Source organism: Hylobates moloch, unplaced genomic scaffold (assembly GCF_009828535.3).
Source record: "Hylobates moloch isolate HMO894 unplaced genomic scaffold, HMol_V3 SCAFFOLD_3, whole genome shotgun sequence".
NCBI classification, from domain to species: domain Eukaryota; kingdom Metazoa; phylum Chordata; class Mammalia; order Primates; family Hylobatidae; genus Hylobates; species Hylobates moloch.
The window spans coordinates 136,604,452-136,631,905 of record NW_026652278.1 but is presented as its reverse complement, the minus strand read 5'-3'; the positions used below and the strand labels follow the sequence as shown (position 1 = coordinate 136,631,905).

Below are 27,454 nucleotides of genomic sequence, written 5' to 3'. Positions count from 1 at the left end.
AAACCATGTTGCTGAATTGGCTCAGGATCATGGAATGAAGACACTGGAAAAGCAATTGCTATTATAATGTATACAGTTTTTCTATGATGTTTAAAGCAGGTACTTCTTACTAAATATGACATTCTCCTTATTCTCCTAATTGGAGAAAATTGGAAAACAATTTTCTCCAATTACTATCAGATAACCAAAACACCAGCTAAGGAAGTATAGCAAAAACTTTTGCTGAATATTAACAATATGCTAATTGCTCTGTAATATGCAGAAATGGAAATCACCCCTACCACAGACTTTGGCTCACCATCTAAAGAAACACAACAAGTGACAAGTGAAAAAATAAGTGGGAAGAGAACAATAGAAGATAGGAAATATGCCAAAGGTACTGGCATAAAAATGAATTACTTTTGGCAAAGACTATGCCTATGCTTATTCAAAGCAATGAAAATCAGTTTCTAATTATTGATAAGAAGTTACTTTACCTCATATTAAGTTGCCAATAACTATCACAGCTACAGTGTTGCTCCAGTTCTCAAACTCAGGAAGAAATCTTGCCAGCTGGCCATTCTTACAGAATGAATCATATCTTTCTCATCCAGATTTCATGCTAACTTCCTTATATTTGCTTTAAGTCATGCAGAGCAGGTGTGTTTTGTCTCTCCATTCCCAGAATGGGCCAACAATGGAAATTACCCAACTTTACTGACAGGATGCAGCTTGTTAAGTCAAATCTCTTAAGACTAACAAATCTCCAAACAGAACATGGTTCTAAACATTTGCAACTAAAAGGTTTTAAAGATGAATTCCTTCTGTAGTAAAACCTCTTGTACCACTGCTTTAGAGATTCCAGGAATACAAACCATGTATTTCCAGCATACCAATATATAATGATCTGAGGTTTATGAAGTCTTGGGTGTACAATAATATAAGAAATAAAAGAAAGTTCACATCAGAAGCCCAGACTATAACTGCTAAGGGAGAAGCACCTCTGTGTTCTTAACATCAAATTCCACAAATACTAAAATGCACTTTACTTTAGAATTTGGTAAAAAAACAAAACCAACAACAACAACACACACACACACACACACACACACACACACACACACAAAACAAGGAAAATACTCATTAAAAAGCCCACACATAAGTTAGTTGCTTTATATACGTAAATAGTTAGCTAAAAACATACACTATCTTCCCTGCCTGCTAAGCAACTCTACCACATCAATTTGCTATAATTCAAAGAGCAAAACTTTAGTGATTTACAAGTGCCAAATCTTAAAGCAGACTGCAACATTATTAACAGAAGGCTTTAATCAGCCATCAGCATACATCAAAATACTATTCATCTAGGTCAGAGGTTGATAAATTTTTTCTGTGAAAGGCCAGAAAGATTTTATGGGCTGTATAATCTTTATCACAACTATCCAATTCTGCCCGTGTAACACAGAAGCAGTCATAGACAATATGTAATGAATGAATAGAGCTGTGGTCCAATAACGCTTTATTTACAAAAACAGATAGCAGGCCAAATTGGCCTGTGGGCTGTAGTCTGTTGACCCCTGCTCTAGGAAAATCACCAAAGGTTAAAAAGAAGTTAAAAAAAAAAGGAGGGGGGGAAAGAAAAAAAATGGCCAACATTCCTTCCTCGTGAAAATATTAACTGACTATAAAGGAAAAAAAAATTAAAGCTATTTAAATGAAAAAAATCTTAAAGCAATTTAAAGATCTGTTTCCTGAAATCAGACATTTTGGGTTTAGTAATAATAGTTACTGGGTCCACATGCTCCTAATAGTGTGGTACTGTGCCTATTCTCTCCTGGTATCCTGGTCCTCAAATATAAATTCCCCCAACCAGAGTGTTCATTGACTCGGAATTATGTTTGATAAGATGTTCAAGAGATAATCAGGAACCATAAAATACAGAGGCAATAAAAAAGATTTAAAAAATCATAATGATTAAAATGGTGTACATTCCAATTTATGACACTGCACATCCAAGAAAGGTCCTTTGAGTTTATCACCAATTTTTTTTTCTTTTTTTTTTTTGAGACTGAGTTTTGCTCGTTGCCCAGGCTGGAGTGCAATGGTGTGATCTCGGTTCACTGCAACCTCTGCCTCCTGGGTTCAAGTGATTCTCCTGCCTCAGCCTCCCAAGTAGCTGGGACAACAGGAGCCCGCCACCACACCCAGCTAATTTTTGTATCTGTAGTAGAGACAGGGTTTCACCATGTTGGCCAGGCTGGTCTTGAACTCCTGACCTCAGGTGATCCACCTGCCTCGGCCTCCCAAAGTGCTAGGGATTACAGGCGTGAGCCACTGCGCCCAGCCTTCGTCACCAATTTTTAAATCGACGTTTAAAGCAGTTTTAGGTTCACAGCAAAACTGAGTGTAAGATAGAGTGATTTTCCATATGCCCCCCACCCCCACACCCTCCTAGCCTCCCCCATTATTAATATCCCCCACCAGAATGGCACATTTGTTGTAACTGATGAACCGACATTTATCCTACAGACCTACAACCAAAGTCTACAGTTTATATCAGGGTTCACTCGTGGTGTACATCCTATGGGTTTGGATAAATGTATAATGACATGCAGTTACCACTGTATAATGTGTCATAGAGACAAAACCAATTTTAAGTACTTAAAAATATAAGCAACTCCTATTTTAGTAAGTATCTCCTATTTTAATAAAAAAGCACTAAAATGAAACAAGACATACCTAGTAATCAAACTGCACTTTAACTTCAATTTGTATTAACATATAAATTGCATGACCCATGCCATGTGTTGAGTGCAGCAGTGAAGCACTTTCCTTCATGAGAGGTTATTTAAGAACAGTTTTATTTGCCAGGGTGGCTGTGGATTCTAACAGATTCTCAGAGAGTCTACCAAACTTATTTACCTGAGTTCTCTGCTCACTTAAGTCTATTCTACTTGCCTATGTAGAACTGGAAGAATGATGGCATCCTCCACTCGGTCACTGCTAAGGATATATACAGCGCTGGAATCAAAGATCCACCCTTTACTGGAGGGGGAAAGAAATTTTCATTTCTGCTTGCAAGTTCTTCAGGCTGAGAAGGGGAAAAACCTGTGCCTCAATTTCTTTTAGTAACAAAGTTAGAAACAAATAGCAAGAAATTCTATTAGTTTGTTCCAGTTGCAGTTACACATACATAAGAACTGAAAAATAGATGGGGTTTATGAGCATCTATCCTAATTACAGAAGAAAGTCTTTGGAAAGCCCAGTTACACCAACTTCCACTTTGGAAATCACCAGTGAAAACTCTACTTCAGTACTGTTATACTTATTGTTTCTAAATACCATTTTGTTCATTTAAAAATACCCTTTTTGGCTGAGTGCGGTGGCTCACGCCTGTAATCCCAGCACTTCAGGAGGCCAAGGTGGGCGGATCACCTGAGGTCAAGGAATTCGTGACCAGCCTGGCCAACATGGTGAAACCCTGTCTCTACTACAAATACAAAAATTAGTCAGGCGTGATGGTGTGTGCCTGTAATCCCAGCTACTCAGGAGGCTGAGGCAGGAGAATCACTTGAACCTGGGAGGCGGAGGTTGCAGTGAGCCAAGATCGTGCCATTGCACTCCAGCCTGGGTGACCAGAGCAAAACTCTGTCTCAAAAAAAAAAAAAAAAATTTTCATCATCAGTTAAAAATTATTAAGTATGAAAGATCTAAACAGATAACTGCAAAATTATTCTCAGGTCTTCATCAGTTAAGTCAGTGTATTTGTTCTTTAAATTAAAGACTTACTTGTTATCCAGGAATTCTACTGAGCTTCTCTTAACATTGGGCTCTATTTTTCTCAAATAGCTCTCTTTTTAAAGACTAACAAAAATTTGTGAGAGAAAGTAACATCTGGACAAACTTTAGACTCTTAAGAAAGGGAACAGGGAGCAATTAGTTTTACCTCCTCTGTTGATTTCTGAGGGCAGGGGAGGCGCCATCATGTTTGTGTCCATCGGCTGAGAGCCATCCTGGGTCATGGGGTCTTCAGGAGGCAGGTAAGCAGGTGGGGGCGTATCAGCTACAAAGTTTTTAAAGAAGTTATTTCTTAACCCTTAGTAAACATACACGCTCAAAACACATATCCTCTTCTGTACTGAAATTCTCAAGAGATCAAGTTGCCATTTCAATCTTCCCATTAAAAGACTAAAGGCTACAGGCACTGGCCTTGATGTACAATTTCTGAAAAGTATTAATCATGCCACATCATATACATTTTTGTGAAAATTCAGTGGGAGGAAAAGTATTATACTATATGCCAGTTCCAGAAGCTGTTTGCCTATCCAGGATCATGCTGTTTAAAAGCAATCAGAAGAGTATTTTAAGCACACTTCAATATAATCTGCTTCGAGAGGACTTCTGCATTTCACTGGTAGATGGAAAACCTCTGAAAGCTTCACTGGACTTCTTAAGAAAAGGAGCTTCAGGGTCTTTTGCATTAAATCTATGGGCTTTTAGAAAATTTACCGAGTTTCATTATAGCCTACTGATTTGAACTGTTAATTTTCCATGACTTTAGGGAATCTGTTAGGACCACATTCTCCCTACTCATTTAAATAATCACTAGCTTTAAAATCTCTAGTAACAGAATAATAGAAAATGAATCAGTTTATCACAGCTATCTTCTATTTCAGAATTTACATATATGTTTCTTCTGGCAAATAAGAGGCAAACATTTTTTAAACAAAGAACACTAACACAAGTCTTGCATTTTCTTAATATAAAACAAAGGGTATAGGTTTCTCACAAATAATGCTTTTCCAGCCAAAAGCAAGTTCCTCACTAGCTATCATGAGCTCATCTAGCATATGTGTCAGAGCCTTGGAGACAAAATTTTACCTGAGGGAATCATGAATGTTTGGATAAGTAATCGAGACCACTCAGAGCAACTGTCAAATACAAACAACTCATGTCGTTCCATCAGAGAGCCCCAGTGATTTCCAAGACTCACTCTCCAGCTGAATCACAACCCGGTAACTTCACATCCAGCTGCTAACAAGCAACAACTCATAGTACTGAGATGGGACTACTGGGACCTTCTCTGGATGCCTCTTTTGCCCCTTTTCCAGCTTCTTTTAATTCAGCCTCTTCTCTGCAGCTGTAAGGCTGACTCAGCTTTATCTCAAGCCAGGAACAAAGACAAAGAGCCTCCTCTGAGCCCAAGTCAATGAATTTCTGCCAAGAAGCTGGTGAAAATTTCATTGGCAACCTATGGCATCAGCACAACCAAGAGGGACCCGATAATTCTTGATACTATTCTACTATTCCTACAAGCACCTCCTCCCATCCCTTGCAACTGTTTTCCATATTTCCATTACTTGGCCTTTGCCTTAGGGACAAAGTAAATTCAAGCAATAACCTTTAATTCAATCTTGGGGCCACTCTGGGCTGCCACTGCTCAAAAGTCTTCTGAAATGTATCTCCTCACCACTAACCTGCCCATCATACAGGTTAATGGTGAGGAGCAAAGGAGAGAGGTAGACAGGAAGTCACCAGTTACTTTGATTTTTAAACTAGTCTATCTCCCAACCCTCATCCCAAACAGCTTTGGAGTGAAAAACAGACAAAACAATGTGAAATAAACAAGATTTAAATAAAAGAAGGTAATAAATACATAAATAAAAGGAAGCAATATAAATGTGGACCACTTTTCAATTTTTGAAGGCCCAGCACTGATGTTGAATTCAAATTTACTTAAAAACATTTTAAGCAGCCCAATAAACACACTTGCCCAGTCATTTTCCCTTCCGAAAACATTAATAGATGTTAAGTATATTTTTGTTTAGGGTATCTTTCTTAAGGTCTACTGGCAAGAAATTTGGCACCCTTTTTTTTTTTTTTGGAGATGCTTGCTCATTAACCTGTAACTTAAAAATATATAATGTCCTTATTAATCATTTATTTTGATAACCATTACACCATCAGTTATGTCTAAAAAAAGAGGATAATTGTTTTTTGTCTTTGCTAAGTTGAACAAGCAGATGGTTTCCAGTGCTTCTGTTGTAATTCCTTTGTTGTTAAAGTATATGTTTCTTGGGATTACATCATCATTTAAATGAATTTAATTAAGTAGGGGGTGGGATCCCTCAGGAAATATTTTTTCTGAGGTTGCACTTACAACAGGAGTTTTTTCCATGTATGAAAACGATGCTGATTGAGGTTGTGTTCTCATAACAGCAAATGTGTGTAACACACGATTTTTCTTTTTATCAAGAGTAAAGACTGTAACAATTATGCCACTCCCAGAAGGATGCAGCTGCTTCAAAACCTTTTAAAAACAAGGGAAAAATATAGCTTATTCAAGCATCTGTGCCTGACAAATAAAATAAGACATTTGCTTACTTGGCTATGAGGTCTCCTTTCTCCAAAAGTTTTATCCTAAAAGTGCGAGAGCACTATGTCATATACCAGGGCTGAAAATCTCCCTCCACTGCAGGTTGACCCAGCTTTTCCGTGACACTGTGATAACACTGTCTGATACGACCACAGAACATCACTGAACATTCCAACCTACCTGGCATCTGGAAAGGGCTTCCTGGGTCTGAGCTGGTGGGAGAGTGAGGGTAGGTGCTGCTGCTGCTCCCAGGAGAGTTTGGGTAACTGCTACTGGGAGAGTGAGGAAACGGGTGGCTGTTGGGTTGCTGGAAAGAATCTGGAAAAGTGGCGTTGAGTGGCATGTGAGGCTCATTTTGTCCTAAGTTACGGAACTGAGCTAAGAGGCTGTGCTGAGGATTATATTCGCTGTGTCTTGGAACCAGCACAGGAGGAAGTACTAGAAAAAAGAAGGGAAAAAAGAGAAGACAAAAATGAGAATTATGATCTATAATTACATCACAATAAAGTAAAACATAATCTGTAAGCAACAACAAATTATCTGATCCCTGTCCTGCTGCCAACTCAAAAGCATCATTCAAATGAAAAGCTATTTTACCCTCAAGAACAAATGCAGGAACAAATACAATCTCTTTAGAATCACTGATGACATATGCCTGAGATTTGCAGTATTCACAAATTGCCCAAGGAAAGTTGGCAAAATACAATCTTTTAGGTTAAAAATGTTAAGGTTCCCTCATTCTTAATTTTTTCATTCACCAAAAACCAAAGCATAATTGTTCATCACCATTGACAATTATATTTCATAGCCCTGGCTGATAAGACTTCACATTTAAGAGTTAATGCTTATTGAATGATATGAATTATTCACCACAAGTGTTTTAAGCTGACACACTAGTTCACTTTAACACAAAAAAGCAGCATAGTAAATAAAGCTGAAGAGGTAAAATCAGTGAACTGTAGAAAACGCAAATGCCATGAAGATAGTTAATTATACAAAATATGAGGTGTTTTGTGGGACAGAATTTATCTTGTATCCTGTCCTAGGAGTCACACTTTATGAACATCTTTTTTCTAAGGATCTTACCCACTTTTCAAGAATCCTTAACACCACCTGTGAGGTCAAGGAAGAAATAGGTCATACAATTCACATTTTGCTAACTGAAAACTCAAGGTACAAAGGCGGCCCAATAGGTAGGCACCTGTTGAGAAGCAAAGAAAACAACTCCTGTCACTCCTAAATGTTCTACATTAGGAACCTAAGGAGTTAATAATTGGCATGGTCACCAATCTCCAGAAACCTCCTGAGGCAAAGCCACTATAAATATAATTATCCTAGAAAGGCAGGGCTGGCTAACAGTTACAGAGCCCTAGCCAGATCCTAGAGTTAGATCCCAAGTTTCCCTGCCAGGGTCACCAGATGGATGCTCTAATAAAGGCCTTTGCAATCCCTCCAGCTCCTGTGGCCTCAGCTACAAAAAGAAAAGCAACCCATTTCATAAACTGCATGAGAGGAGACAGGAGAGATTTAAAACTTATGATTATTGTTGGTTGTTAGGAATCAGAATATATTTCCCCAAAGAAACAATATTTGGTGGCAATAGGAATTTAGCAGACTTTTGAGGGCCTTCCAGGGAATCTATGCATAATTTATATCATTTCTACAGTAAAAAGTGCTCTTAACACTTGGATTATCACTTTTTTATGAGCTGAAAATTGCTTTTTAGATAAAGTTTTTAAAAAAGTATTAAAATTTCTCATATGCTATATTTTATACTCCTACATAATCCCATAGCATCAGATTTGTTATTTCTCTATTTGATCCTTTAGGAACAAATCTTTTGAGTATATAATAAATGTATTTTCTTTTTAGTACACTGATAGAATCTTCCCAAACCAAACCATTAAAAGCATAAATTCTTCTTCTACCTTTCAATAGTCATCTGAACTATAAAATGGTTTTGTTTTGTTGAAAAAACATTCCTGATAAGGGATCCCCAATGCCAATAAAAATGTATATTCCAAAACAGTCCAATACCTTTCAATTACCTTTGCAATGACAAACATTCCCTTTTCTTTTAGCTGCTGTGACTTGAGTTACCATTTCCCAACTTGCCTTTTATAGGCATCTAGCTATGGTCTCAATTACGATTTTTACCCTTAAAAGGGGGAAACATTGGCCTCTAAACCCCTCCCCATAAATGCAGCACTAGACAGCAATCCTTCATGTCCTCTATCGTTCAGAGGACCCCTCCCTCCTACAACACACATGCAGAGTCCATTAAGGTTGGTGCAAAAATAACTGCGGTTTTTGCATTTAATGGCAAAAACTGCAGTAACTTTGCACCAACCTAACACTTAGTGGAGCATCTGTTTTAGCAGCTCTTGTTTCCTAACAATTTTAGAACTGGGGACTTACTTGTTCCTACTACTTGCAGATGGGGGCAGTCAGGGAGGAAGAACTAGCCTTTGCAATAGCCACAGCAAAGGGCAATGTATTTCTGCTCCCCAAGTTGATAATCTGCATATGTGTTCCTCAAAATGTGAGACTCATCCAATGTTGTGTGTGTAGCACCTTGTTATATATATAAACTACAATTTATTTGATGATACAATTTTATCTTCTGCTGATAAATACTTGGGTTGGGGGGAAAAAAACCAACTCAATGCTTGGGTTATTTCCAGTTTGAGGCAGTTATAAAAACTTCTATGAATTTTAAAAAATTTAACTGATTTTGAAATAATTTCAAACTTACAGAAAAACTGCAATAGTACAAAGAACACTCAAATACACTTTACCCAGATTCACCAATTTTTAACATCCTGCCACATTAACTTATTCATTCTCTCTCCTCCATTCCCCGGCCCCAGAACACAAATACACTTCTTCTGAATTATCTGAGAGCAGGTAACATACATGTCCCTTTACCCTATAGCATTTCAGAGTAACTCCCAAAAGGAACATTAACTTACATATACACATTTGTTAACAAACTTGAGAAATTTAACATTGATGATTTTATCTAATATAAAATCATATTCCAACTCTGTCAACTGTCTCAACCATGTCCTATGTAGCAATTTCCTGATATAGGACCTAAGGTAGAATCACATATTGTACTTTGTTGTCATATTTCTTTAGTCTCCTGTAATCTGGAATAGTTCTTCAGCGTCTTTTTTCCTTCCTGCTTTCATGCTACTGACATTTTTGAATACAGGCAGTTATTTTACAGACTGTTTCTCAATTTGGGTCCCTCTAATGCTTCTCCGTGATTAAACTCTGAGACTTCGGTTGGACTACTAGATAAGTGGTATTATTCCCTTCTCAGTTCATACACACAGAAGCACACGATGTGTCTGCCTGTTTGAGGTTTAATCCTGATCACTTGGTTAAGGTATTGTGCATTTCTTCCACCGCAGACAGTTTCTATCTTTCCTTTTGTAATTAATAAGTAGTGAGAGATACCACGAGACTGTGTAAATATCCTGTTCCTTATCAAGCTTTGTCCCCTATATTTAGCATCCATTTTGCCTGAATAAATTTTTGCTATAATGGTTGTGAACTGAATTTTCTTTGATTCCATTATTCCTTCATTATTAGTCAGAATTCTAATATGGGGACGTGCTTTTCCATCTCTTGTGTCTATATGCCTATATATAACAGTCATCAGTATGGCTTCATGGATTCTTTATCAATGAGCTATAATCTATAAATGTCTTCATCTATTTTGATGGTCATATTGTCTTAGATTTGGCCATTGGGTGCCTGTTCAAGCTAGTCCCTGTGCCTTTGTAACATGCTCCAATTATTTGAGTATTTCTTAATTTCTGGAACAAGACATTCCAGGCTTATCTCTTACCTTCCCTTTCCACCACTCCAGCAATCTCTGGTTCCCTTTAGTGAGGAATAGTATTTAGAAACCAAAATCTGGGATTTGGCTGTGTTCTGTATGTCTACTGGAGCCACATTGATTCTAACCCCGGGTGTGTGCGTGTATGTACTAGAAATTGGGTTATGCTGTTACATCTAAGCGTAAGCCAGCTCCACAGGGTTTTCATTTGCCTTTCTCTATTTCCTATCTGTATCTCCTTATTTCAACAGTGAGAACCTTGGCTACCAACATCAAAGTATTTATGAATGTGCTTAATTCTATGATACACTGAAAAAATTTCGGAAATTATAAAATAAACCTACTAAGTTTTGGGTTTATTCTCTTTATTTTTTTGGTATACAAAGTACTTGGATTCATTCAAATTCATTCAAAATCTACTTGGATTCATCCCTCTCTTCTCTTCAGTGTTATTTTATTACTTTGAAATTTTATGCAATTTCTCCCTTTCACAGTTAGTTTATTCGAATACATCTATTGCTGTTTGCGCTTAGTTTTAGGAGTTCCCCTCTCTCATTCTTGTTGATTTTACTTTTTAAATACAGACAATATTAACACGATTTTAAAGTCAAAACAATACACTCCCTACCATGTCCTTTCTAACTTAGTCCTCCAATTTTAACATCCTCCTAGGGCCACCAATTTCATTTTTTTCTGGCTTATCCTGTGTTTCTTCTTGAAAAAAGCAAGCAGATAAACGGATGCTTTCTTATTTCGTCTTTACTGCTAAGAAGAAAGGTAGCCTACTATATATGCTCTTTTGCACTTTGCTTTTTTCACCTGTATATGAGAAACAACTTCATATTAGTGCACAGAGGTCTTCCTCATGTGGTTTGACAGATAATAACACCAAAGGTGATTTAACAATCTCCCATATCTGGCCATTTAGGTATTCCACAATATTTTACCATAAAATGTAATACTGCAATGACTATGCATATATATGGTAGCATTGTCAAAGGTGTATCTTCAGGGCAAATTCCTAGATGTGGAAATGCTGGGTAAATGGGTAAATGTATATATAACTTTGTTATTGTCAAGTACCCCTTTCCAATGGTTGCACCATTTTGCACTGTCACATAGCAGTGCCTTTTTCCCATACCTTCCAGAACAGAGTCTGTCAAGCTTTTGAATCCTGACAACCTGATGGGTGAAAAATGACATTTTGGTGCAATTTTAATTTACATTTCTCTTACAGTGAAAGTTGATCATCTTTTCACGTATTTCAGAGAGTGCTTGTCTATCTTTTTCTTTGAACTGTTGGCTTATGCCTTTTGCCTATTTTTGGAATTTTCATCCTTCATTAAAAAAAACAACATACTAGAGATACTACCCTGTGATATATGTTGTGGATATTTTACCACGACTATCATTTGTCTTTTCACTTTGCTTATGTATATTTTTTGGTAGTCACATTTATCAACATTTTATTGCATATTTATTTTTGAGTCCTAGAAAGCCTTCTCCTATATTCCCAGATTATAAGGAGGAATTCAACCATGCATACTTCTAGTGCATATAAAGTTTCATAATTTATTTAGCTCTGTGATCCCTTTGGAGTTTAGTGTTATTTGTGGTATGAGGAATGGATCTAATTTTATCTTTCTCCAAATGGCTAGCCAGTTAACCCCAACACCATTCATTAAAAGCCCATCTTTGACCCAGTGATTGGAGTTGCCGCTTTAAAAAAGTTCCATAAATGTTCGAGTCTACTTTCAGACATTTAATTCTACTACACTTCATCTAGTTCTAGTCTGTGCCCTAGTACCACTCTGTTTTAATTATAAAGGCTTTATAGAGATTTTAATATCTGATAGGGCCAGCCCCTCTCACAGTTCTTCCTTTTCAGTGTTTTGTTTGCATGCTTAAGCTTTCCATATGACTTCAGTTATCACCTTGTTTACCTCCAGTAAAAAAAGTTATTAATACTTTTATTGAGGTCACATTATATTCATAAATCAAGATTAATATCTTGATGATGCTGAAATGCCCTTCTGAAGATATAGGAAGGTCTGTTCAAGCCTACTTTTGTGTTCTACAAGTACTGTCTGTATTAGTTGCTAGCACTGCTGTAACACAATACCATAGACTGGTGGCTTCAACAACAGAAATTTATTTTCTCACTGTTGCTGTGAAGGCTGGAAATCCAAAGTCAAAGTGTTGGCAGGTTGGTTTCCCTGAGGCTTCTCTTCTTGGCTTGCAGACAGCTGCCTCCTCAGGGTGTACTCACATGGCCTTTTCTCCTGAGTTCTCTGCATGTTTCATCCCTCTTCTTATAAAGACCCCAGTCAGACTGCATTAGGGCCCATGCTCATGGTCTCATTTTAATTTAATTACCTTTTTTAAAGGCCCTATCTCCAAAAACAGTCATATTCTATGGTGCTTGGGGTTAGGGCTTCAATATATCAATTTTGGGGCACGCAACTCAGTTCCTAACACTACATATAGGATTTGTACATTTCTTGTTAAATTTATCAAGTTGTTGCTATTTTCAATGAGATTAAATGAGGCTTCTTCTCCAATGTATCTTCTAACTGGTAATTACTACCACATGGTCCACAGCAGCACTTACAAAAACTTCCTTCTCTTATTTGCTTTTTTAAAAACAAATTTTATTATTATTTTTAGAGCTGGGGTCTTCCTATGTTGCCCAGGCTGGAGTGCTGTGGCTATTCACAGGCATGATCATAGAGCAATTCAGCCTCAAACTCCTGGGCTTAAGTGATCGCCCTGCCTCAGCCTCCTGAGCAGCTAGGACTACAGGTGCCTGCCACCATGCACAGTTTTTATTTTTTGTAGAGACAGGGTCTCGCTATGTTGCCCAGGCTGGTCTCAAACTCCTAGTTTCAAGCTATCCTCCTCCCTCAGCCTCTCAAAGCACTGGGATTACAGGCATGAGCCACCACACCCACCCTGGAGACTGTTTAAGTAGGGTGTCTGTAAGTTCTAGCTTGCCTGGGTAGTGCCAATTTGTACCTGTTGTCCGATGTAATTAGTAATAGGTGACTCTTGTCAATTTCAAGCCTCCTGGCTTGGACAATAAATGTTCACACTAACTATAAACAATGACTAATTAAATTCAGGAAAGTAAAGAGACAGGTCTGGAACAGCTGCCAGCCCTAGAAAGAAGTATTAATGTGGCAGAGAGGAGACACATGGAAGTTAGTCAGGCTGGGTTAAGCCTACACACACGTGCTGCTCTAAAATAACAAGGCCCAGGCCTCTCTCCCTGTGTGGAATCCTGAAGGACAATGCTGTGGTTCTCTCCCAGATGTCTCACTCTACCCCCACTTCATGCTCCTTTCATTTCAGCAAGATTTCAGTAAAGAATAATTAAAATATGTTTTCTATTAGGCGAAAAGGAAAGAAGAAACATTCAGATAATTATTCATGTTTAAGCACACTTTCTTTGTGCAATTCTCATTTCTTGGGTGAGAGATTTACCAGCCTAAAGAATGAGGATTTGCAAACTGCAGGCCCAACTCAGGTCACCAATAGGAAGGGAGAGAGGGTGAGCAGTGTTTCCCTCTGACTTGTTCTACGTCTTGGGCTGTTCCTATTTTATGGAAAACAAATATGGGAACATAGACTTTTCTGGGGAACCATTTTCTTAGTGCACTAAGGTGACCCTTGCTTGGTAACTTCAAAATATGGCTAAAGTGTGGGACTTCCCTCTTTAAGGGCTGCTCCTATTGGTTAATTTGAGTAAGAATCTGCTTTCAAAGAGGAGCCCAATGTTAAAACATCTTTCTTTGTACACATTAATTTCTTCTGAGTTATGTAAAAAACAGGCCATGTATGTCCTCCTTGTATCCTAAGAGCTCTAACTCTGGTAAAAACCCAAATCTTTTCTCCCACCCTAACCCCTCAAATATATTCTGAAGAAAGGCCCCTAGGTGATTTCACCAATCCTCTCCACCCATTTGAAAATGTCTAATTGTGTTATGCCTTTAAAAGCCTGAAGCTATCTTCTTTTCCTGATCTTTTTACCTTTTCTCTCAAAAAAACCTTCAGATTTCCGCCTTTTCTCAGTAACGTTAACTCTGCTTTTCAAACTGTGCATCTCCGTTAAAAATAACATCCCTTTTCCAGTCAACAGGGAAACCCAACTAAGAATGTTTCAGGAAGCAAAAGTTTCAGAGATACTTGTGATTCTGCTATTACACTCAGCTTTTCGGCGTTGCTAAGGTACAAGGAAAAGAATGAAAAAGAACAGTTAAAATTGTAGAGAGGGGCTGAGCTCTGGAAAGGATTCCTGTAAACTCTAGATGTGAGAGCTTTTTTAAGATTTTGAAGTACTGCTTGAAATTCTATCACCAAGTTGTCAGTGGTAAAGTAGTCTAGTAATGAGACAAAGTCTGACAAATCCCCACGTGGGCTGTGACCCAACAAATGTTCGTGAGAAAGCAGCTTTTTTTTTTTTTTTTTTTTTTTTTTTTTGAGACGGAGTCTTTCTCTGTCCCCCAGGCTGGAGTGCAGTGGCGCAATCTTGGCTCACTGCAAGTTCCACCTCCCGGGTTCACGCCATTCTCCTGCCTCAGCCTCTCCGAGTAGCTGGGACTACAGGCGCCCGCCACCACGCCCGGCTAATTTTTTGTATTTTTAGTAGAGACGGGGTTTCACCATGGTCTCGATCTCCTGACCTCGTGATCCGCCCGCCTCGGCCTCCCAAAGTGCTGGGATTACAGGCTTGAGCCACCGCGCCCGGCCAGCTTTTTTCTTTTTTAAACACACAAGAGAGTTCTGATATATGTTTGCCCATATAGAAGTAACGGGAAAAAAAAAAAGAAGTAATGGACACAAGCTACTTGTTACCTGGCAGTACAGAAATGCCTTCTAGTTCTGACAAGGTGGAAAAGGCATTTAGGTTAGAGTCAAGACACCTTAGTTCTAGTTCTGACTCCCATAACTACTTTTGTGACTTTGAGCCAATCACTTAATGTCTCAGAGACTCAGTTTCCTCACACAAAAGAGCAAGAAACTTGCTCTCCACAGGGTCTTCCTGCTCTAAATTCTGCAAGTCTGCTGATTGATGAGAATGCTGCTCATGTACACCCGGAGCTTCGTAATGTCCAAAGCTCAGCCCCAGATGGCATCTAAGTTGAATCTCAGGACATTTCAGTGAGGCCACCTACAAGCAGAAAGGAGGCCCAGGGCTAGGGGAAAAATGGCCCCAGAGCCAGTCAGCTGCAGCAATTCTCATGAGAAAGGGAGGGCAAGCTGCCAGAGCAGCTGTGCCCAATATGATGCCTATGCGAGACAGATGTCCCCAGTAGAGTGTGTTCAGTGACCTTCTAAACAGAGACACTTCAAGTAGGAAGTGCTGGAAAGGGTAAGAGTAAGAACACTTAAAATTAATAGTATACACATTTATGAAATAAAATTCCTTACCTCAGCATATGTCAGGGAAACTTTATGCTGAAGAAATGATTCTTGGAACCTCAATAGAGGTTAAATTTTAATGAAAATATATAACAGCCTAAATCCCTGAGTGGTGGCACTTTTTTTGTCTCCTTATTGGTGATGAGGTGATAGTACGGAGGGTCTGTAATATAAGGTTCACTGGGTACCATATGTCTCATCATGCAGGGCACTGCAGGTATGAGTCAACAGGACAGACACTGTCCTTGCCCATTGGGAAAAGTGTCTATCACTAAATCCTCACAGCAGCTATCTGTTTTACAGGTGAAGGTTCAGGCTCAGCCTAGCTAAGTAACCCATGCAAGGTCACACAGCTGCTAATTGAGGGCCAGGATGTGAATCAAGGTCTGCTCATAACCACTAGACAATTACTCAGTACTATAAAACTGGAAAGAGATTGTGGAAGTTGTTTTTTAAATTCTTTTTCCATCCTTCTGTTTGTTTTTTTGGGAGCAAGATCTTTTTAAAAGGTAAGATAGTTTTGCCTAAAGGTAGCAACACTGTAGTATTTACTTTCTGGGAGTATAGTTACTCAAGTACAAATATATTAAAAGACAAATATGTGAACATAATTTGACATACAGAAATGAATTTCATTCAATAATATCATCAAGCATTAAACAAAAGCCACTAAATTTACCTAAAAATCACCTAAATCTAACTCAACTTCTGAGAATCCAACTTCCTACATAATGCCAGGCCAATGATTCTTTTTGTATACCACTGATTATTTTCTTAAAAAATACCTTCTCTGGGCACCCACAGAACATCTGCCACAACTCCATGACCTAGTTCAGATTCCTGCTCCAACCTATCTTTGTGGCTTTTTGCAGTTTTCATCTGCTAGTTTCATACTTGTGCACCTTTGCTCACTTGGCCATATTTCCAAGTCTCAGTTCTAACAGTACTCCCATGGTGCCTTTCCTGGTCTTTCTACCCACCCCTGGTAGAAAAGAATTCCTCCCTGTGCCTCAGTGTGCCCTACACAGACTTTCACTGTAGCATCTGCAACATTTTATTGCTAAGTTGACTTTACTTCACCTGGACTGTAATGCCTTTGTGGGCAGAACTGATTTTCTTTCTTTTGAAAGGAAATAGGTGCCAATGTCTGGCACCTAATAGGTCCTGAATGAATGTTTCTTCAATTATCGTATGTTTGTAAATTGTATTGCTATTCCTGACCTGTCTAGTATAAGTGGGTTCATATAAACCAGTCTTTCTCAAAGTTCGGCCCTCAGACTCTCTGCACCTGAATTAGATACTTACTTAAAAAGGCAGATTCTTATACCTCATCCCAGATATAACAAGTCAAAAGCTTCAGCAATTTTGGGTGAATACAGCCTAGGTACAGGAAGACAAATGGTTACTACATGCACTGGCAAGACAGCTAGGTGTCTGGCCCTATCTATGTCTCTAAGTAGCTATGGAAGTTGAACTTCAATTTTTCTCATCTTAAGTCAAATTTCTAGAGATCATCCCTTTCACTTACAAAGAAACTCTAGACAGTGTTGGTCCTGATTCTTTGATAGTATACACATATAAATCCAAATGACATGGAAAAGGCTGGCATGGCCTTATAGTAAGCTTACAGAAAATTTATAGGGCCCAGTTTTTTTGGTCAAGAGGCACGTTGTCACGGAAAAAGCACTGGCTTGGGATCAAGTTAGCCCAGGGTCTTAGCTGTATGAATTTAGGTGGCATAAATTCTCACCTCACTTTCCCCAAAGGGATAGCAAGCCCTTAACAGCACTCTGAGAATCAAGAATGGTGGCACACAGCAGTTTGTCAAACCTAGTTCCCTCTCTGTCTTTTCTCTTCCTACTTTCACCCTAGTAGTTTCCTTTCTTTTGCCAAGTATTTATTTGCTTTACTTCCACAGAAGGAAGGTGCTATGTTATTAGAGACTTCGACAGTTGTTAGAGGTAGAAAAAAAACTTCAGGGTATAACCTAAAAACATCAGGAGAAAAAAAAATACCTTCAAAAGCCACACATGAAGTATAGTAACAGTCAGAAGCAGGTTTTAGTTTCTCAGTTCCAAAACTGGAAATTCTGCTTATTTACTAGCCGATTAACTAGGGCAATTTACTATTTAAACCTCACTTTTAATAGTAAAATAGGAATAATAGTACTTCTCAGATTTTCTTTTAATATGGTGCTTATACATGTGTGTACCAAGTGCCATGTACCCAGCTGTACCAGATATTAACTCATTTAATCCTCTTAACAACTCTGATCCTAGGTACTACATTACCCCTACTTTATAAAAGTGGAAAATGAGATACAAAGAATGTATCACCAATAACCAGGGGAGACAGGATTCAAACCTAGGCAGCCTGGCACTGCAATCCAAGTTCTTAGCCACGGTGCTATGGTGTCTCTCAATGTTGCACAAGTTAGTTTTTAAAAAGTTCCATAAGCACTCAGTGAGAGGTAGTCATTACACAAAGAGCAGTTAGCCTATGGTGTCTAATCATCTATTGCACTATTGATATGTAAATGATTAACCTAGGTGTCACCCAGGCATCTTTGTTTAATTTGTAACTGCAGCTGAATTAATTATATTCAGCTCATTCTGAGTTTATATTTGATGCAATTAAATATATTCCATGAAAATGAGATACTTGGTATCTAATAAAGAACATTATGGTCAGGCGCAGTAGCTCATGCCTGTAATCCTAGCACTCTGGGAGGCCGAGGTGGGTGAATCACTTGAAGTCAGGAGTTCAAGACCAGCCTGGGTAACATGGTGAAACCTCCCGTCTCTACTAAAAAATACAAAAGTTAAGCCAGGCGCAGTGGCTTACGCCTGTAATCCCAGCACTTTGGGAGGCTGAGGTGGGCAAATCACGAGATTGGGAGTTTAAGACCAGCCTGGCCAACATAGTGAATCCCTGACTCTACTAAAAACACAAAAAATTAGCTGGGCATAGTGGTGGGCGCCTGTAATCCCAGCTACTCAGGAGGCTGAGGCAGGAGAATCACTTAAACCCAGGAAGTGGAGGTTGCAGTGGGCCAAGATCGTGCCACTGCACTCCAGCCCTGGTGACAGAGTGAGACTCCATTTCAAAAAAAAAATATATATATATATATGTGTGTGTGTGTGTGTGTGTGTGTGTGTGTGTGTATATACACACACAAAAAAATTAGCCGGGAGTGGTGGTGCATGCCTGTAGTCCCAGACACTCGGGAGGCTGAGGCAGGAGAATCACTTGAACCCAGGGCCGGGACCGGGGCAGGGAGGGGTGGAGTTGTAGTGAGCCAAGATTGTGCCACTGCACTACAGCCAGGGTGACAGGGTGGAATTCTGTCTTAAAAAAAAAAAAATTACTGATCAACAGGAAATAAACACAAGCCTCCATAAACACTTCAATGGCAGATGTGGACTCGCAACCCAAAACTCATGCAGCTGGTGCACATATGATCACATTCTCTACCAAAATCTCTGGATGCCCCTCCTTTTTATTGAGAGAAAACTGATTAAAGAAAAGACTTCTTTTGGGAAGCAGTATAGTACAGTGGTTAGCAGCATGGATTTTGCAGTTAGGCTTTAATTTGAATCCTAGCTTTCCAGATACAAGTTGTGTGAAAAATTTACTCAAATTCTACATCTCAGTAGCCACGCTGGTACCATCTTCCGGCAGTCATGGTTAGGATTAAATGAGAATAGATGGTAAGTGATAAGCACAGTGTCCAGCACACAGGAAGCATAAAAAGTCACTATTTTAACTTTGTTAATATTTTATTCTAATAATATCATTGCTTTTCTGAATATGTTTAATGAAAAGTTGTTTACATTACAAATTTTGTTTCTATTCTAAGAAAGATACACAGAAGTGATGTTCCTTGTATCACTATTTCAGTCATATTGTTTCAAGAATGCATTAGTATATAAAGCCTTTTCACATGCATTAACTTTATCCTCAACCTGAAAAGTAGATGTAACCACTCCCCCATTTTATGGGTTAGCAAACACAAGCTCAAAGAGGACAAATGACTAACCCAAAGTCAAAGTTATCAAGTGCCAAAATTCAGTCCAGGCCTTCTAACCCTAGATTCTTCCCACCATATTTTAACTACTAGAAAGAAATAAATATCTCCTTTAAATGGCCTTATTGTCCAGAATATCCTAAAGAACTCCACATTTACTGGCTGGCAATGGCATTCTACTGTGAGCAAGAGCCTTTTCCTTCTCCCCCATTCATCATCAGCATGGATTCCTGTTTTTCTCCCAGTGGTCTGTAATTCACTTTTGTCCTTAATTATTCTGTTGCTCAAATTGTCTCAGATTTGTCACCAGCTGGCCTCTGGGTCCTTGTGACATGCTCCCATCAGTTTTCTCTTAAATAACATTTTAAGATTAGCTATTATTTTTCCTATTTAAAAGCTGTAAGTTATATGTGAATAGACATTTATCCACAACTTTTCTCCCAAGTTGATCATCTTAAATATCTGTCAAGCACACCACCATACCCTGGGTAAACTTCTCAGGTGCTCAAAGAAAGGTATTGTCACACACAAAAAATACTGCAAAATCTGCTACAAAGCTAGCTAGCTAGAACTGATAGGGAAACTACAGGGAAACAAAGGCAAAAACATATAAGGCAATTTCACTCTGTTATTTATATGTTTATTTTTAGTTTACAATAAGCTGTCCAAATACACTTTATAAAATCACTCTTCTTTTACTTTATTCTCACTGAACATCCCAGACAGGCCACTGGGCAATTAGTCCAAGTGAAGGTGATGTGTGACCACATAAGCCGGACCACGCCGGGCCACAATTTAGATAAAAAATGGCTTTTCTCATGCGAAAGAATAAAGAACTAAGAAGGGCAGCATCTCTTGGGCAGCTGTTTTAGAACCAGGGTAGTGATATAGCAGAATATAAACCTGACCTTCCCTTTTTAAAACCTGCTAAGATTCCAGAGCATGAACATTTAGAGAACTGGAGGAAAATTGCCAAACACTCCTTTGTTGACCTAAATCTTGATTTAAGCCACAGAACGTGTTTCCAACACTCTAGATCTTTTATCAAGGAAATTACATTTACCTCTAGTTACATAGTTTTATGTGGAGCAGACCTGCAATTGAGTATTATGGTCAGGCTTCAGTGCTAGAGAAATCCTGTTGAGGACTGAGGGCCATGATAATTAGAAAAGTGGGGTGGGTAAGCAGCAAGTGATTATTTCTCCATCTCCCATACACGGGGAGGCCTGGCCCAGCTCAGCCCCACTCAGCCCAACCCAAACCAGCCCAGCCCAAACCCAGGGGAAACGAGTCTGCATGCAGACATTCAAACTAGATTCAGCACCAAACAACTACACCAATCCCCAGCCAAACTGGCAAATTAACAAAATGTGGGGGTTTTAGCTCTACTATTCTGCAAGCCCTCTTAGATTTTTACCACAGTGCTCATGGTATCCACCCTACAGCTGCTCCAAATCCTCCAGCTCTGCTTCTTCAAAACAAATAAACCCTTGTTGCTTCCCCATCTCCTCCCCAAACAAATCTCATTTTTCCAAATATCAGGGCAGAGGTTTGATGATCTGGCTAATTCATGCTTATTAGTCATGATGCTTAGTCTTTCTGAGAGTATGTTCATTTTAAGGGGAAAATGGCAAGGGGATAGAACATATATTTGACAGAAAGCAGTCTCTGGTCTGTTCTCTGGCCTTTTGATATCTAGCACCAAAGAGGCTGAAAGTAAAACCAAATTAATCAGCCTGAGATCATTACATAAGCCGACCATTCTCTTCTATTTCTCTCCTTTTTCCAAGTATCCAGCAAGGCCACGGGGCACTCCCACTTGGGGCAAATCACCTGTGACTCCTCCTAAACTCAACCAATGTAAAACTTACTCAAACCTCCAAGAAATCATTGTTTCAGGATGATCCACATGTGGGAATAATAAGCCAAAAAGCACAATTCAGAAGGTCTTAATTATTATTTCACCCAAAGCTAGTCTTGGAAATATTAGCCTGGTTTTTTTCTTTTAATTTAAAATATTATGACAAATGTTTTTCTATGGTTTTCAAAATTGCTGTTTTTCTTCAGCCACTTTTTTTTTTTCGTTTTCTTTTTAACAGCTGCTGGCTGGCTGGTGTTCTTTCTGCTCTATGAACTAGCAATGGAGGGTGGAAGACAGCTGCACTTTAAATGAATCTGAAAGATCTGAAAATATCTTCTCTTGCCCACCTACTATTGCAGAAATAGAATAAGAAGAAAAATAATAAAGCAGAAGATAAACGTCAGGAAAGCAAAAGTATGAGAAAGGTACTTTGTGTGATCTATAGACTATTGTCTTACAATTTCAAATTAAAGTAGATTTGGCGATAGAAAAATTCTGCCCAGAAACAAATCACATTGTAGTTGTCTAGATGTCTGCTTCCATCGATGTATAACAATTTATATACTTTTACAGTTTATGTAAAAGTAACATACAGTAATGGCTGAAACTGTATCTATTCATCAATAATCCAAAACAAATGCCACAAACAATGCATTTAAGAACAGTTGCTCAGAAAAGAAAAAAAAATTAAAATAAGCTTCACATTTTGCCTAGGATTTAACACTGGAATCCACTAAAAGATCTGGGTATAAAATCCTACTCATGACTATATTATTTCATCTGTTTCTAGTAATATTATAGATGAAAACGATAAAATTATCAACCATAAGCCAATGCCAATGATAAAATCCTGGAAAGCATTCACTGTCTTATCTCCATGTCCACTTGGCTGTGTGGATAGAAATCTTAGTGACCTTGTGCTTTTTCAAAAAAGAACTTCCAGACTGAGCATGGTAGCTCATGCCTGTAATCCCAGAACTTTGAGAAGCTCAGGTGGGAGGATCCCTTTAAGTCAGGAGTTTGAGGCTGCAGTGAGCTATGACTGTGCCACTGCACTCCAGCCTGGGCAACAGGGCCAGATCTTGTCTCAAAAAACCAAACCAAAACAAAAAGCCCAAAAAGAACTTCCATGTAGACTGAAGAATGAAACCCTGAGAGGACTGTGGAAGAGCAACTGCAAAAGCCAGGGGGCACTCACCCCACCTTAAGGCACCCCTCCTGCCAGAGGCCTCTGCAACCGCCTCAGTGGCTCTGCCCGGAACCCAACCTTCAAGCGCAAAAGCTGATTTGTATCTCCTAACTCTTAAAACTTTCTTCATCTCCAAGCTATTAATACATACACCTCTCCCCCACACCAAAATTATTATGAGAAACATGCAAACTAGGATTACAAACATATAATAACTATACATAGTTATTTTTGTTTATAGTTATTTGTATTATAGTAACTCCTATGGAACACTTTTGTGCTAGTTTTTCTCAGTCTTGATCTTTCATTGTGTTTTCCCTGGTCTATTTTATTAGTAATTCCTTTCTATTTTATTGTATGTCCACCTGTAAACTGATTTAAGTCCTTTCTGCACTGAAACATACACATATATCCCATCACCACACAGATTGCAACACCATGTATTACATGTGTCAGAGTGAGCAAGCTTTTCTGTGGTGACTCCTGGGTGTGTAAGAGTTAGCTGCAGCCTCTATCCAGCGTGTAAGAGTTAGTCGCAGTCTCTGTCCACACCTTTATTCAATTTAGCATACAGTGCTGTAATTACATGCTAACCTTCTGGGGCAGGCACAGTTCCTGAGGAGTTAGTTTATCATGTGCTTTAAATGTCTGAATAAAAAGAAATTTAGACATGCAGGAACACAAGGCATAATGCCTTATTTTAATTTTTATAGTTAATATTATTGCCAATTAATCCCAAATATTTAAAAACTTAAAACTTCAACTAGACTTTTTGTTACCACAGACATGTCATATAAAAACACATTCACAGCCGGGCACGGTGGCTCACGCCTGTAATCCCAGCACTTTGGGAGGCTGAGGCGGGCAGATCACAAGGTCAGGAGTTCGAGACCAGCCTGGCAAAATGGAGAAATCCCGTCTCTGCTAAAAATACAAAAATTAGCTGGGCATGGTGGTGGGCGTCTGTAATCCCAGCTACTCAGGAGGCTGAGGCAGGAGAATCATTTGAACCCGGGAGGCAGAGGTTGCAGTGAGCCGAGATCATGCCATTGTACTCCAGCCTGGGAGACAGGGCGAGACTCCATCTCAAATTAAAAAAAAACAACAAAACAAAACAAAATATTCACAATGTGGTGAAGCAAGACATTTTTTAAAGATTTCCATTTGTTTTTTTGGAGACAGAGTTTCGCTTTTGTTGCCCAGGATGGAGTGCAATGACACGATCTTGGTGCAATGACACAACCTCCACCTTCCGGGTTCAAGCGATTCTCCTGCCTCAGCCTCCGAGTAGCTGGGATTACAAGCCATGCACCACCATGTGGGCTAATTTTGTATTTTTAGTAGAGATGGGGTTTCTCCATGTTGGTCAGGCTGGTCTCAAACTCCCAACCTAAGGTGATCTGCCCGCCTCGGCCTCCCAAAGTGCTGGGATTACAGGTGTGAGCCACTGCACCCAGACTTTTTTTTTTTTTTTTTTTTTTTGAGAGAGAGTCTTGCTCTGTCGCCCTGGCTGGAGTGCAGTGGCGTGATCTCGGCTCACTGCAAGCTCCGCCTCCCAGGTTCACGCCACTCTCCTGCCTCAGCTTCCCGAGTAGCTGGGACTACAGGCGTCCCCCACCACGCCCGGTTAATTTTTTTGTATTTTTAATAGAGACGGGGTTTCACCATGTTAGCCAGGATGGCCTCAATCTCCTGACCTTGTGATCCGCCCTCCTCGGCCTCCCAAAGTGCTGGGATTACAGGCGTGAGCCAACATGCCTGGCCTGTTTTTTAAAAATATTAGTTTTATTACATTTCCACTTGTCTTTTTAATATTCTGTGTGACAAAATGAAAAGTGCACAAAGAGCACCAGTGAGAGCTGTGAGCTGAACTAGCTGCCTTTTTTTTTTTTTTAAAGAAAACCATTTGTTAAATCAAGGTAATTGTAGATTCACATGCAGTTTTAAGGATAACAGAGAAATCCTACTTACAGAATCAGAATATTACATACTATCACAGAATATTACAAAATTATCACAATCAAAATACTGACATTGATACAGTCAAGATACAGAAAATTTCCGTCACCCCAAGGATCCCTCACATTGCCCTTTTATGGCTACACCCACTCCCCCTCCCCTCTTACCTCTTCTTGGCCCCTGGTGAGAACTAATCTGTCCTCCATTTCTATAATTTTAAGACTTTCTCTTCAAGGTAAAATTTACCAGGACACGAATTACACAGTGACTGAGGCAGCCAAAGAGTGAAAACATGCATTCAGTCAACAGGTGAAGAGGATTTTACGTGAATTTTAAACAGCTGGCAGCCATCATGCTGAAAATGAAAGCACTTGGAAGCTAATGCCGTAAAGATCAAAACTGAAATCTCAGAATTTCAAGCTCAGATTTAATATGCCCTTTCAAGCTGATTAAGTTCAAAGTGCAGAAGATAATTTTCAAGAACCATGTGAAAAACCTTAAAAAAGAAAACAGGCCAATGGCAGGTAATCTCCATTAAGGTATTTTTAATAGCAGAAGATAGCAACTGAATGGTCTTCTCAATACCACAGTTAGATTGCTTGCTTAACCACTGTCAGCATTTACTCTGGTAAGAAAAAATAAACCTTACATTTAATTCAACCACTAATAAGTAGCCCTGATTCTGAAGGCTAGTAAAAGGCCAAGTAAACAGTCCACCTGTTAATCATCAGCAGGGACATAGTCTTCAGAAGCTCCACGAACTTTCTCTTTCCTGTAAGTATTCACATATTTGCAGAAAAAGAAATTCCTAACATTTTCTACTTTCCCAAAGATCTATTTTTCAGCAATGGTCAAAGTAGCAAATTTCAACAAAAGGAAGGTTTTTCTCCTTGCACACTTGTCATTGTTAACTATAATAAATACAAGTTGTAGCAAAGTGTTTTCATAAGTTTTTCCCCACTACCATTTTTTTACACTTTTATTTATAAGAAAATAAATGGCATAGGTTAAGGAAAAACAACAATTACTCCAGTCCGTAATATTACTTTTGTCAAAGAGATAGAGATAGTACACTCTAAAGAACAATTCCAAAACACGCACTGAGCTGAATAACAAAAGCATAGACTTCTCCCCAACTTCTCCACCCACTTAAAGACAACTTATCCCATCTTGTCAGACGGCTAATCTTAATGAATATCAGAAGGAAAACTCTGGAAAGAGCAATTTTCTATCTGTATCCAAACATGCAAAATTAAAAATGCTGGAAGATTTAAAAGACTAGCTCATTAGCATCTCTTCTGAATTCAAGACAACTTCATCCAGACAATCGGACTTGATGACTTGCCTGGATACCTCAAACCAGTGGTTCTCAAACTTTTGCAGTTATCAGTTTCACTTGGAGAACTTGTTACAACACAGATGTCTGTCCGCATCTCCAGAGTCTGATTCAGTATTGTAGGTCTGTGGAAGGGTTTAAGAATTTGCATTTCTACACATTCATCCACTGAAGAGCACTTAGGTTAATTTCATACCTTGGCTATTGTAAATAATGCCACAGCGAACTTAGTAGTGCAGACATCTCTTTGACACACTGATTTGACCTCCTTTGGACATATACCCAGTTGTGAGAATGCTGGATCATATGGTAGTTCTATTTTTAATTTTTTGAGGAACCTCCATACTGTCTCCCAAAATGACTGTCCCCTTTCTCTACATCCTTGCCAACACTTGATATATTTCATCTTTTTGATAACAGCCATTCTAACAGGTGAAAGGTATATCTTACTGCAGTTTTTGCATTTCCCCGATGATTACTTATGTTGAACATTTTTTTCAAATTAAATACTATCCAGCCTTAAAAAAGGAAATTGTCACTTGTGACACCTGGCGGACATTATTGTTAAGTGAAATAAGCCAGGCACAGAAAGACGAATACTGCACAATCTCACTTACATGTGGAATCTAAAATAGTCAGATTCATAAAAGTAGAGTGTAGAATTAGAATGGTGGTTACCAGGGGCTACAGGGAGGGGTGAACATGGAAACAGGAAATGCTGGTCAAAGGGTACAAACCTTAAGCTAGGAGTAGTAAGTTTTGGTGATCTATTGCACAGGATGGTGACTATAGTTAATAATACATTGTATATTTCTAAATTGCTAAAAAAGTGGGTTTTTTTTTTTTTTTGAGACAGGGTCTCTCTCTTACCCAGGCTGGAGTGCAGCGACATGATGATAGCTCACTACAGGTTTGGCCTCCTAGGCTCAAGTGATCCTCCTGACTTAGCTTCTGAATAGGTAGGACTATAGGCACATGCCACCATGCCTCGCTAATTAAAAAAAAAAAAAATTTAAGACGGGGTCTTGCTATGTTGCCTAGGCTAGGAGTGGATTTTAAATGTACTCACCAAAAAGAAATTGGTATGGTGAAAAAAAAAAAAGGTTCAGCTAGGCTTGGTGGCTCACGCCTGTAATTCCAGCACTTTGGGAGGCCAAGGCAGGTGGATCACCTGAGGTCAGGAGTTCGAGACCAGCGTGGCCAACATGGTAAAACCCCGTCTTTACTAAAAATACAAAAATTAGCTGGGCGTGGTGATGCACGTCTGTAATCCCAGCTACTCGGGAGGCTGAGGCAGGAGAATCTCTTGATCCTGGGAGGCGGAGGTTGCAGTGAGCCGAGATTGTGCCACTGCACTCCAGCCTGGGCAACAGAGCGAGACTCTACCTCAAAAAACAAACAAACAAACAAACAAAGAGTTCAGAGAATAGGCAGTTAAAAAAAGGAAAAAAAAAAA

The 27,454-nt window shown here is 39.0% G+C and overlaps 1 protein-coding gene across 5 annotated transcripts in view; it reads right to left on the bottom strand.

Annotated features, from left to right (window-relative positions):
- Nucleotides 1–27,454, bottom strand: part of SMAD1 (SMAD family member 1) — a 77,305-nt gene that overhangs the window by 12,455 nt on the left and 37,396 nt on the right. For all 5 annotated transcript variants that reach the window (XM_058436787.1, XM_058436788.1, XM_032147828.2 and 2 more), the window contains exons 3-4: nucleotides 6,536–6,793; nucleotides 3,926–4,042 (exon numbers count right to left, since the gene is read on the bottom strand). In XM_058436787.1, coding sequence (XP_058292770.1) covers nucleotides 3,926–4,042; nucleotides 6,536–6,793 — 375 coding nt within the window. The remainder of the gene's footprint in view (nucleotides 1–3,925; nucleotides 4,043–6,535; nucleotides 6,794–27,454) is intronic.